Genomic DNA, 13,516 nt, shown 5'->3' on the forward strand with positions numbered 1-13,516 from the left:
GCCCGCAGTGATGCCCAGCATGCGCTGCCTCTGCCCTGCACGCAGTCCCTCCTCCACACACATGAAGCCCTATGAATAGACACTGCCATTCATGACATTTTCTGCATCTGAGCCTTTTTTTTTTTTTTTCTTTTCAGTTTGCTTCCACTCTTGGCAGGGTTTTAATCACCGCTGTCTGAAATGTTCTTTCCGTCTCTCTTTGGGCATTATGTGCGCCATCAACCACTGAATAAAATACATAGATTGTGAAGCTGGGAGCAGTGTGAACTCATCCTTGCTTTCCCACAATTTTGCTTGTAGGTTCTCATTTATTTTTAAGACAGTAGCAGGTTAAATCTGCCTCAGGTTGGCCCGTCTGATATAAATCAACCCTCTTTTGCACATGTGATTTATTTCACTCGCACCTTCTCAAATTTGGCACAGAACCCAAGTGCAGTAAAAACGGGTTTTGCGAATTCTAGGGCCAGCATAAATCTTTTCACGCAGGCATTTTCAGTTCAGTACTGAAAAGCCTTCTCTTAGCATACCAATGCCTCTCTGCAGCCCTTGCAACATAAGCATTGCAGCATTCTGCTCCGACATGAAACCCTGGAAATAAAACCAACTGAAAACGGGCTATGACAACTCCTATGGTCGCAACCCAAAGCCAGGCTCCTGCCATGGGTTATTTATTTGTTGCTTTTTTTTCAGTGTGTGTGTGTCAAGGAAGTGAGCTATTTTTTTTCCTGTAATCACAGCTTCCTTTTTACCATTTCATCATTTTTCTTCTACACTCGCTCCAGTGCTTCTACACTTCCCAGTGCTTTAATTTCATCTGTCCTCATGGGACTTGGGAGCAGAATACATTTGCTGCTGTTTTCTAGGAGCAGTGTCAGCAACTCCACGTGTCAGCAAATAAATTTACTAAATATGAGCATGTGGGTTTTAACCTGAAAGGACTGAGGAAAACACAAAGTCATAACCTGAAGGGTTACTCTCAGCATCTTTAATGCAGCCATACAGTATAAATTCGCATAATGGGATGGACTAAAAATGAGCAAGGCGCACAGAGGGATGCGAGACAGAGTGCATCATAAAACCATTTTAGTACTAATTTTCAGTTATGTGCTTTGCTTTGGCATGGTAATAAATCACAGAAAGCCACTCAGATTGCCCCAATCTTGGCAGAATAATTGCCTCAGAATAGGTTTCTACAGTTTTGGGTCCAAAGAGTGATGAAGAGTAAATTGAACTGCATTTACGCATTTGAGGAAAAAGACTTTTTCTCTGGTTTTCTTCAGAGTCACCTTCTGGATAAAACTGCAAAGAGCTGGTGAAGTCAGCAGCTGTGAAAGCAGCTCTCTGTGTCAACTCAGAATGATCATTCAGCCAAAGGCTTCATTACATTTAGGAAGAGGTAGAGCCAGCAGTCATTGGGAACTCGCTGCATTCCCACCATGGTTGTGCTGCGTGCTGCTGGCCCCCGTGGAATCCCTGCCAACATGATGCCAACCAACTAGGATAAAGAAAGGATCCATCAGGCTCGTAAGTATTTTTTTCCAATAAAACCAATATGGGTTTTAAAAAAATAGCGGGGAGCTGAATCAAAAAATGATGGATGTATACAGAGGTTCTACACTGACATCCAGGACATGAGCAGTGCAAGGTCCCAGAGAGCATTTGGAGAGACTACAGGGCCAAGGAGCTGAACAGCTCTGTGGGACATTGGTTAAACCCATGCTCTCTCTGCTGCTAGCAGTGAAACTGATAATAACAACCACTTTCCTACACAAGGACAAGGCTTGGAGCTGTGCTTTCATCTGGTTGTAGCTGGAACAAGGTCAGTAAACATGAATAAAATCCTAGCTGAGATGGATATCAGTTCTTCTAGGAGAGCTCTACGCTGCATGTTCTGAAGTCATTGTTTACTGGTTTCTTCTCCTACTGCTCCTTCCAAGAAGCTAACAGGAAGCATTTTAAGCTGCAACTAGACTACTGCTCTGGCACCCTTAGGGAGTCCAGGGCTGTCCATTCTGACCACCAGAGAGGGCCCATGCAGGGCACTGCCTGGCAGTGAACAAGGAGTCTCTGGTCCACCTCAGACCTTGGGAAGAGTTGGGTCACTTCACAGAGATGCTTCATTTCCTCCTGAGTTGTTAGACAAAGTCTGAAGAAGCACAGAGGGATGGAGAACCTAATGCTGACGTGACAGGACCTCAGCCTGGGCACAGTGTCTGCAGCATGCAGGGGTGCTTGCAGGATTAGGCAGCTGAGTTGACAACTCCTATCAGCTAACATCCTACAGAAGAACCAAGACTTGTGTCTCTAAAATCCCTATTAAACATTTAGATCCAATAGGGGATGCTGAAGATAAATGACATATAAAGTATGTCTAAATCCAGGGCACGGTAAAATCATGGCACGGGTTGCACATCTGCAACTGCAACATCTGAGTCTGTGATTTTGTGTATTAGGTGACCTTAATACCTTTTGCCTCTTGAGAAAAGGAACACACTTCCACAACACTGTACATAGACTGCTTGCAGTTGCTCGAGACAGCAGTCTCCCTGTCCTGGTTTCTGAGCTTGCTGAGCGTACCAACAGAGAAAAGGAAATTCAAGCCTTATTGCAAACTTTGAAAGGAAGAAATTTGCTACCTGATGTCTTTCTCAATGACTCTTTCAAAAGCATACGGACAGCTGTGAGTGGAGGAAGGACATTTGCATTTTGCACGTAAAAAACTTTATCCTTAAGCCACTGGACGAAGCTGAATCTCCTGTTTTGTCACCAGCCTCCCCGCAACCCAAACCTTTACGCTTTAAGCCATAAACCTGCTTTGAAAGACATATCTTGGCCAATACTCCACATGAGGCAGCAGCAGCATCACCCGATGACACCCGAAGCCGCAGCATCCGTCACATCCCCGCGCTCTGAGATGCCGCCAGGCCTACCTGTGACCAGGAAGCTGCAGCGGCCGGCTCCCGCTTCATTGATGATGTTGCAGTTGTAGACGCCATAGCTGTCACGGGAGAGGCTGCTGACGGTGTACTCGGTGGAGTCCTGCAGGTCAAACTGGCCTGTGCGCAGCAGCTTGCTGCCCAGCCGCCACTCGTAGGTCAGCACCCGCGTCGGGTAGGCCCGCAGCACCCGGCAGCTCATGGTGATGCTCCGGCCTTGGCCCTGCCGGATCTCCAGGAAGGTCGGCTCCACGGTGGGGGGGTCTGCAGGGGAGAAAGCAGGGGCTGTGTCACAGCATGGCCTGGGTTGCAAAGGAGCACAACGCTCATCCAGCTCCAACCCCCTGCTGTGTGCAGGTCGCCAACCAGCAGCCCAGGCTGCCCAGAGCCACATCCAGCCTGGCCTTGAATGCCTGCAGGGATGGGGCATCCACAGCCTCCTTGGGCAGCCTGTTCCAGTGCCTCACCACCCTCTGGCTGAAAAACATCCTCCAAGTCAACGCATTCTGCTTATTGGCGTTTTCTACAGAATACCTAAAGAGAAACCAAAGCCAGCCCCCAGGCTCAGTTGCTTCCTTTGGGACAGAGACGTGCAGCCCAGGAGGCTCAGCCTTCTGCCTCACAGAGGAGCCCCAAACTCTACCAAGCTACATGAGGAAGAGGTAGAAAACAAGGGAGAAGCCTTCACATGGTGGAGACAAAACACACAAGGTAACAACCTTGGTGTGGGGTCCCAGGCAGCAGATCTGTGCTCAGTGACAGACCCAACTTTGTCACTGGTCCATGGAGTAGCTCAGTACCCCAGCAGCTGCCCATAGGCTCCAGCAAAGCCATATAATCATATTATTTATCTACTCAGGTAGTAGGTTCGGTATTGCAGTAAGCATAGAATGGGTCAACTTCTCATGACTTGAATTAAACTGCACTTTAAATAATTCAGATTTTCAGATTTTCAGATTCCAGCAAAATACACAAATATGGACAACATGCAGTGTATGCAAAAGCCTAACTTCATTCTCATTTACCTTTGGGTAACTTAATCACTACAAAAGAGCAATCTGCACAGACTGATGTTGGCACAACTACTTAGAAATGTAACACACACAAGAATTGTGCTCACGTTTGCAACCGGATGCCAAACACTGACAAAACATTCAGCCTCTTTAAAAAACACAGCCTACTTCCAGCCCTTTAGAAACAAGAAAACCTCAAAGCATCCCAGGCCAGTAAAGTACATGGGATCTTTGCATCCATGTTAAAAGGTCTTAGAAGCATAACATCTAAAATTCCCCATGAAAATGGTCTGCACGTAGTCCATGCTGTGCTCCCTCCAGAAAGAGCTCTCTTATAGTTATCTCTCCAAGAGCATCATGTCCTCAGGTTTTTTGTTGATTGGTATCTCCACCAGAGATACCAATAACCTTCAGCCTCTTGATATTTAATTCCCTGCATAATGGAAGCTGTAAACAGATTCTCTCAGCTCATGTAATTGAGAAACCACACTCGTACGTGTACTGCTGCTCATCGACTCTTGCTTACAGAAGACATCCAGATAAATACAGAAATAAAGCTGAACTTTGGAGACTGCCATTTCAGACAGCATTGCTTACAGGTCGTGGCCTCCCACTACCATGTTTGCAGCTCATCACAGCAATCATCACTGATCTTGTGACATCATCTAAAGCTGCATATGGAATGAGTGTGGCGAGACTACCAAGATTTGGGAGCACAGCAAGCAGAGAGGCAGAAGTGGTAACATCAGCCAGCACACAGGGCCTGATGGCATGTGGTGAAGAAGTGGCAGATTAACCTCTCTGATGGCAATTACCCCAATTCAGACTCCACGGACCAATGAAGAGGACAGTGATGTGGAAACCACCAATTCACAATCTCATCAACGCCAGCCTGACTTGACACTTCTTTTTACATCAAATATCACAGAATCACAGAATCTCAGAATTGTAGGGGTTGGAAGGGACCTCCAGAGATCATCGAGTCCAACCCCCCTGCCAAAGCAGGTTCCCTACAGCAGGTCGCACAGGTAGGCATCCAGGCAGGTCTTGAACATCTCCAGAGAAGGAGACTCCACCACCTCCAGAAGCTTACCTGGTACATGGGCTGCATTACAGATATAGACAGCAGCATACAGAAGACCACAAACTGCAAACCTTCAGTACTGCAAGCTTTCTATTCATTGATAATATCCCCCAATTTTGTGTCATCAGAAAATTTCATCGGAGAGTGACTATTCTTTGTGTCCAGGTACAGAATGAAGAATACGAAAGAAAATCAGTTTGTCAGAAATGCCATTACTCTCTCTCTCCAGCCTGATACCTGCTATTTCAGCACGACCCAACAGTATCTTCATCTGTCCTCACTATACAATTCCTGCACCTTATCCAGCTTCACTAATAGTCTCCCACAGAAGTAGCTTTGCAGGGAATTGTTGGCTTAAAGATAAGAGCTACTTTAGAAGCAGAAGATGTGACAGTTCTCAACTTCCTTGTAAGGGAGAGCTATTCGGCTACTCAAGCCTCATCTGCCTTTCACAGCTTTCCCTGTATTTTCCTCTAACTGACCTGCCTTACAATTTTTCCAGATATCTTTCAGATATCTTCTAAATCTTGATACATTACAGATCTCAGAGAGATTGCTATTCAAATTTGCTAATATTTACAATTGCCCAGCCATTTCTCCTCATGGAGAATTCTGTTCTTCAAGTTTTTTTCCCAATTAGCACTAATGATACTGATTTCAAAATCCATCATCTCTTCAGACCTATTAACTTTATACTCATAGCCAACACCATGGTATTCTCATCAAAATAGGTACAATTTTCATCAGCTTCAAGCCAGACACAAATTAGGCTATAAAAAAACACGTAGCATAAAGCTGGTGGAAGAATCCTAGAATGGCCTGGGTTGCAAAGGAGCACAGTGCTCATCCAGCTCCAACCCCTGCTGTGTGCAGGTCACCAACCAGCAGCCCAGGCTGCCCAGAGCCACATCCAGCCTGGCCTTGAATGCCTGCAGGGATGGGGCATCCACAGCCTCCTTGGGCAACCTGTGCCAGTGCCTCACCACCCTCTGGCTGAAAAACTTCCTCCTCATATCCAACCCAAACCTCCCCTGTCTCACTTTAAAGCCATTCCCCTTGTCCTATCACCATCCACCCTCACAAACAGCCATTCCCCCTCCTGTTTATCCGCTCCCTTCATGTACTGGAAGGCCACAATGAGGCCTCCCCAGAGCCTTCTCCAAATTCTTCTCTCTCCATTCTTTGGTCACAGTCTCTGATCAAAGACCTCCTCCTGCCTCAGCATCCCCAGCTGAGCCTGGTGGGGACAGAGAGAAGCTCACAGAAGGCACTGGAGAGCTGGAGGCAGGAACTGCGTCCGTGTGATGTGTGAAGTACATTTTAATGGATAATTTGGCCATCATTTTCTCCTTTTGCTTTTGGAACTTGTTTCACGTTTAAACATTCAAGATTTGCCCACAACTCTTCACAAGCCAACTCCTTTTGCTTCTTATGCCACTGGATGCACCTTATTCAATGAACAGTTATTCTGTTCACCTGTCCGTGGCAGCTCTGCTCTAATGACTTTCATCATATTGGCATTCAGCTCTCTCCCTCTCTTTCCTCCTGGTTTATTTACTCATAAGATACTTTACCCTTATAAAAAGCTTTTAAATAAAGTTTCCCCTGCCTTTAAGGTCAAAACAGTCTTTAAAATCCAGACTCTCCATCTATTCCAGAACAGATGACACCCAGTGACAGAAAAAGAAAATTAACTTTGTTTATTCATTTCAGAGGTACATTTTTACAGGTAATAACTTTAATGGAAAAGGAAAGGAATGGTAAAAACTACAATATATGACAGTAGCCTGTGCTAATAGTTTATATTTATGGTTTTTCTGGTTTTATAAGATGGTGAGCTTGCAGCTAGCAAAGGTGGAAGTGTCCTGGGCATCTCCCAACAATAACAATGCTCAGAAGGAAACTTATTCTGTCACTGTTTGGAGCTTGTATGTTGTTCAATTCATTTGCATTAGCTCTTCCCCAAGGCTTCAGCATTTTTATTTAATTTACTTTGCTGTACTTATCCCTATCTTTCATAATTCCAGTATTAGTTTGTGAAAAATATACAGAAAAGCTGCATGGGGAGCACACTTCATTTTCTCAAACAATTATCTTTGGGAAGCAAACAGTCTGAAGTTAAAACGAGCTTTATATTAAAGTTTAATGAATTTTTTAGCCTAAGTAGTTTCGAGTCTTAAGGATTACAAAATGGAAAACGGAGGCTCCCCAGCTATCAAGAGATGTGGCACAAGGATGCTGGTTTGCCTTTAACTGGACAGCTGCCCTTCACAGTGTGCACTGAGCTGCGGTGATTTGTTCAGGAGCAAACATACCATTCTGCTTCTCATACAGTGGATAAAACACCAGCCAGCACGTGCTCATGGAGTCACAGGAGCTGGAAGGGATCTCTGAAGGCCATTTAGCCCTACTCCCCTGCAATGAGCGGGGACATCATGGTGATGAAGATGAACGGTTCAGCTCAGACTCCACCTGGCCCATGTCCTACATTGCCAGGCAGCCCAGCCAGGGCAGAGACTGAAACGCCTGAAGAGCTGAGACAATTTAAGGAAGTGCCATTTCCAGTTTCTGATTGAAACATACTGTCATCTACTTTACTCCCTGAGGGATGTGCGACACAAAATGAGAATCGCTGTGGCCTAAAAATGCAGCCCTTTCCCTTCCTTCTTCTCTTAAGTTATTGATAGCATTTGCATCCTGCCCAGTAAGGACAGCTGAGCTAAGCAGTCAATCTCTTTTTATTTATTTCCATTTTGTCTCTATCTCTGCTTGTGTTTTGACGTATTATTCCCAGGCTCTGAAGATTACTCTCAGGAAAAGTCTGTGGCATTTTTTTGACTTCCAACAGAGGCAGAGTTCTGTCTTCCAGGCCACGTCAGCAAGTATTTTACAGATTACAAAGTAGATGCAACACACTGTGCTGTTGGCAATGGTGTTTTACTGCTTTTACAAAAAAAAAAAAGATTCACTAATACATGTGTGTAAATATATCAGCACAAGACACATGGAAGTCTGCTAACTGAAACCTGCTTATATAGACAAAGAGAGCTGGTACATCACAGATAATGGCTAGCCAGATGGTTGCAAGGCTTTTACCTTTCTCCAATAGCATTTGTTCTGAAGCTAAGCATAGAGGAAGTCTGCAGACTCACGTTAGATTTACAGCTCTGCAGACCTCCAGGGCAGAGCTGTGCTCCTGCAGGCTCTGCAGGCTGGAAGGCACTGCAAACTCATCTGATGCTCTGTTTTGTTAAGCATGCGAGTTGGAATCACACCTGCTCAAAAAAGGGATGCTTTCCAAAGAAAGCCTGCTCAGGAGAACAGTGCCACGTGGAGTAAATTGGTAATAGCAGACATGTAATGGGAAGCCCATCGTTCACACAGGAAAAAGTTTTTAATGAGGTTCAATCTAACGGAGGCTCAGGAAGGAGATTCTGGAGCCATTGTGGGCATTTCTCTGCAAACAGCTCAGGGTTCGTTAGTGCTCCAACTGAACGGCAGCGTTAGGAGCCAACACAAAGAAAGAGCCCCAGCACAGCAATGGAGCTTTAGGACGAGTAGCAAGAACTATTCCTTCAAACACTGCACCTGAGCACTGCAGCCCTTTGGGCAACCCGCTGCCACGCTCAGCACTGGAGGGCAGAGGCACGAGCGGAGTCAGCACAGGAGCAGAGCCAGCAGGGCCGAGCTACAGCCTCCAGCACGTGGCTGGATGCAGAGACATGCTGGGGAAAGATCGCTCTATTCATCTGCACTGCAGGGCTCATTACGATGCTGGCACAGCCTTACACAATTTCCACCCCCCCCCCGCAGCCGTTATTCCCACATCTCTCCATCCTCCAGCTGTTCTTTATGGGAGCCTCTAGCTGTTCCGAGGATTATTTTCATATGCAATTGAAAGCTGAAATGAAATGGTGCTTTAAGCTTTCCAGGTCCCAACTTGGTTTTATTTAACACGGTAGAAAACAAAACAATACCGAAAAATAAATTCAACTCAGTCTCATGACCACCACGGAGAAGCAGTCGGTCTTGGTGGCAAGGGCATGAGAGCAAACCTGCTCCAGCAGAGCTCCCTTCTAAGAGGTTTATGTAGGTGTATGTACTCAGCTGGGACCACCAAGTTGCTCTTGACACAGCTCTGCTAAAACTGTCCCCTGAACTCCCTGATGGCAGGGCATGCGTCAAGAAGAATGGCTGGAGGGCAGCTCTGCCTGCAGGGCTTTTCCCAATGGAGAAGCCAGCAAGCCCTCCAATGGAGAAACCACCAAATCCCCCAGTGGAGAAGCCACCAAATCCCCAATGGAGAAGCCACCAAATCCCCCAGTGGAGAAGCTACCAAATCCCCAATGGAGAAGCCACCAAATCCCCCAATGGAGAAGCCACCAAATCCCCCAATGGAGAAGCCACCAAATCCCCAATGGAGAAGCCACCAAATCCCCCAGTGGAGAAGCCACCAAATCCCCAATGGAGAAGCCACCAAATCCCCCAATGGAGAAGCTACCAAATCCCCAATGGAGAAGCCACCAAATCCCCCAATGGAGAAGCCACCAAATCCCCCAGTGGAGAAGCCACCAAATCCCCAATGGAGAAGCCACCAAATCCCCCAATGGAGAAGCTACCAAATCCCCAATGGAGAAGCCACCAAATCCCCCAGTGGAGAAGCCACCAAATCCCCCAGTGGAGAAGCCACCAAATCCCCAATGGAGAAGCCACCAAATCCCCCAATGGAGAAGCCACCAAATCCCCAATGGAGAAGCCACCAAATCCCCAATGGAGAAGCCACCAAATCCCAAGGCTGGTTTAACAGGAAGCAGGGGAAGAAGCAGCACCAGCTCCGTTAGGAGCCTTGCAGCACTATCTTTGCCACGGATCCTGCAAAGCCCACACAAGCCAATGCACTCGTGTCCTTTCCAGCCTTCAGACATCTCCGTCTTTCCTTTGGTAGCGTGCAAAAATGCTCTCAGATATGAGAATGGTGGAAGCACTCTGCAAGACTAGACAGGTAAATTATTCAGCCTTTATAGCTCGTAAGTGATTTACAGCTGTTGTTATCCCTTTAAACAGGCAGGGCATCATTTCCATGAAAATGCCTCCAACAACTTCCAGAAGCAGCTGAATAATGGAACAACTCGAACCCAGTGTGTAACTTTTATAAGCTAAACTAACGCTGTATTTTTCTGGGTAGATACAAATCAAATATGAACCGAGTTGGAAAAAAAAAAAAAGATAATACCTATAAAATAATAAAAAATAGCCTTAGAGTTTAAAGCAAACCAGTGCGGAGCAGAATTGAGATTATTTGCCATAATATTCCCTTTGTTTCCACACAGGCCTGCAGGAAGCAAGTGCACATATACCCAGATAAATGAAGAAATGAAGTGTGGGCTGTATTTTGTAAAGATGAGATCCTAAAAATGCTGACAAGATGGATGAAAAATGAAAACACTTCATTGATGCAATGGAAAACTTCTCACAGCGCAGGTCTGCCAGACCGCAGTCTGCCCATTAATCAGACAGAACACTGGGATGAATTGGATCAGAATTAATATATTCCTGGAATACTTCCTATAGTCAACACTGTGGCTTTACTTAGCTGCGGAGTTCGATGTGGATGTGATGGAGTGAAACCTGATGGCACAGACACTGAGAAGGGCAGGCTGGATGGTCAGAGAGCTTTAGGGCACGCAGGTACACAATGGTTGCAATCCCAGTGAAAAAGGCAATGGTAGTTTTCTAGCCAAAGCTAGGAGATGGATATTATAACCTCAGGTAATGGATTTCTTCCAGTGAAATGAAACTGTTATGTCTGGAAATAGAAACAAAAAATAATCATTTGCACTCCTACATAAATGGAAGCAGGACTGCAAAACCTGGAGCTGTGCATTCAGCAACCAGCTCTGCGCACAGGCACTGACCCATGGCATGCTGAGGGAGGCACCGTTTGCACAGAAATTTGCTTTCCAGACGCAGCACCATCTAGGTTTTCCAAGCCACGTCGCCCAAGGGACAAGCTCTGAGACTGCTGCCAAGGGGCAGAGGCAGCTCTGCTTTGGGAACAGAGTGCAGGACTGCACCCAGCACTGCCCCTGGTGTGTGCTGGCACCGAGAATGGATGCTCAGCAAAGCCCAATTGGCAATGCACTGCACTCACCATCAGCAGCTGCCACAACCCAAACTTCCAGACTAAACAAAGAGGACTCCTCTGTCCCGGCAAGGCAAGGTATTTTTACCTTGGGACTGCTGCAGTCATGCAGAACAGTGCTAATGAGGTGTCTTTCCGAATCACATTTCTGATAATCAGGGCTAATTAGGACAGGCAGCACCTTTCCTACACCAGCAAACCTCCAGGAAAAAAAAAACAACAAAAAAACAACCCACCTCCCTTGTGTCTTTATCATTTCTTTACAGCACACCACTGGCATCTGAAAAAAACCAAACCCAACCCTTAACCTAATGGCACTTTAAGAATCCACACCTATTGCAGTTGCTGTATCAAAATAGGTCCCTAGAAAGACATTCCTTCCATAGGAAGCACCTCCAGCTTCTGATGCCAGCTAAGGATCTGCCCAGGACTCTTGCTGAACTTCTGTTTCCGTCCCAGAAACCTGTTTGAAGTTGCTTTCAGAAATCCTTTCCTTGCTGTCAGACTACCCTAAAACATCAATATTTATTTGAAAGCAAAACGGACAAGAGAAAGGAACAACCACTGTCTGTGGCAGAACGACTTCAGCGTTATTATTCCCCTGCAAGGATTTGGACCAATGACCATTAGCAGTCCCTCAAAATGATTCTATGATTCTATTCTGTGATCCTCTGCTTACTTTACCAGAGCATCTGAATAAGGACATGACCAGTGGGCATGGAGGGGGTGGGATGAAGGCTGTCCTGGGTGATCATACAGGTCTTTTCCAGCCTTAAAGACTCTATGATTCTATCTGTAACATCAGAAAATAGGTACATTTTAAAATAAGAAAACCATCAACATTCAAACTTGGAAAAAAGTTAACAAATGCATAAGGAAACAAAACAAGGAGCTGAAATGCTGCACACACACAGCCAATGCCCAGGTTCCTCCCCCAGCACCAACAATTTGGGGCAGGATGAGTAAACTGCAGCTGTTTATTTCAGGTTATACTGAAATAATATGCTACATTTATCAGCCCTACCCATGGACAAACGGTCAGACCAATCAAACCTGCTGGGGAAACTCTTGAACTGCCCTCCTTGCAGAGAAATGAGCTGGTGCATGTATCACCAGGCTTCTTTTTCTGTTGTAAGATGAATGTTACACAGCAGTTTCATTTGGCAACGGTCAACAAAAACACGCATCTGAATGGAAAATTGACTTTCCTTAAAGAAAGTTAGAGCTCATCAGTTTTTAAACAGTTTTTAGCTGATTTTAGTTAAAAACAACAGCAATTTTCTTTAGAAAAAAAAAGCAGTAAGTGCTTGAACACTGAGTGTGGAAGGTCTAACAGGTCCTCACAGCAAAATCTCTGCAGTTTTTCTGCTCCAGGACACCTGACAGCAGACAGCAGATGATGCACACTGAGCTGGCATTCGGTGACTGCTGCAGAGGTGATGGGAGGCACAAAGCACATGCAGGCACTGTTCTGTACTCCTTTCAGCACAGTAAAACTGAGCCTGGTGAGAAGCTGCACTGATACCACTGTGTCACAAGAATCCTGCCTGACATGCTATGTTACCCTATGTAACAAGGTAAAATCAGCAAGGAAACGGAGTGCTCAGATTGCCCATGCTTGGCTTGTCTTCCAGCCAGAGGTGTGGGGATGCATCTTGGGGATGCACAGCACAGCTGAGCTGTGGATTTTGGTGAGCCACGACTCCCCTGAGGCATCAGGGAACCCAAAGCAAATGCCAAGGAGATGCTGGATGGAAAGGAATTGTGTTAATGGCACTCCACCACAGGGGGAGGAACGCTAGCAAAGCTTGGTAAACGTGGGAGCAGCATTTGTTACAGTGCTCTAGAGAGCCAGGAGGCTGAAAACCCACTCTGTGCCTGGAGATAGGATCAGACAGAGCAGAAAATCCAGCAGAGGGCTGAGGTCTTCCACTGGCTTGTAACAGAGGTAGGAGTCAAAGCCATGTTACCATTCAGCACCATTCTCACAGTATCACAGAATGGCTTTGGGTAAGAAGGGACCACAAAGACAGTTTGGCACGTTTTGGTGTAGACTTTGTCTTTTTTTCTTATTGCACTAGATGCAGCAGTGCATGTTAGTGAATGGTTTGCATGATTTACATCTGTGGAAGCCCTCATCACTCACAGGAATCTGATAAATCTGGTTTTGCAGTTGAAATTGCATCTGCTGGTTGCAGGCAGTTGCTGGGATTCTCCGGCCGATGCCTCTGTCCTGGTTTGGCTCCTTGACAGCACAATACATTTTCAGAGCAAGCAGCAAGTATTGCATGACAGCTCTACAAGATCCAATATTTGTGCTAAAACACGTGGAACTTTTGCA

The 13,516-nt window shown here is 45.9% G+C and overlaps 1 protein-coding gene across 1 annotated transcript in view; it reads right to left on the reverse strand.

Moving 5' to 3' along the window:
• The window catches only part of MDGA2 (MAM domain containing glycosylphosphatidylinositol anchor 2), a gene marked incomplete at both ends in the record, with an annotated part of 309,306 nt that overhangs the window by 61,839 nt on the left and 233,951 nt on the right, over positions 1-13,516 (reverse strand). The window contains one exon of the mRNA XM_079537937.1: positions 2,931-3,200. Coding sequence (XP_079394063.1) covers positions 2,931-3,200 — 270 coding nt within the window. The remainder of the gene's footprint in view (positions 1-2,930; positions 3,201-13,516) is intronic.

The sequence above is a fragment of the Tetrao urogallus genome, assembly GCF_951394365.1.
Source record: "Tetrao urogallus genome assembly, chromosome: 6".
Taxonomy (NCBI): Eukaryota; Metazoa; Chordata; class Aves; order Galliformes; family Phasianidae; genus Tetrao; species Tetrao urogallus.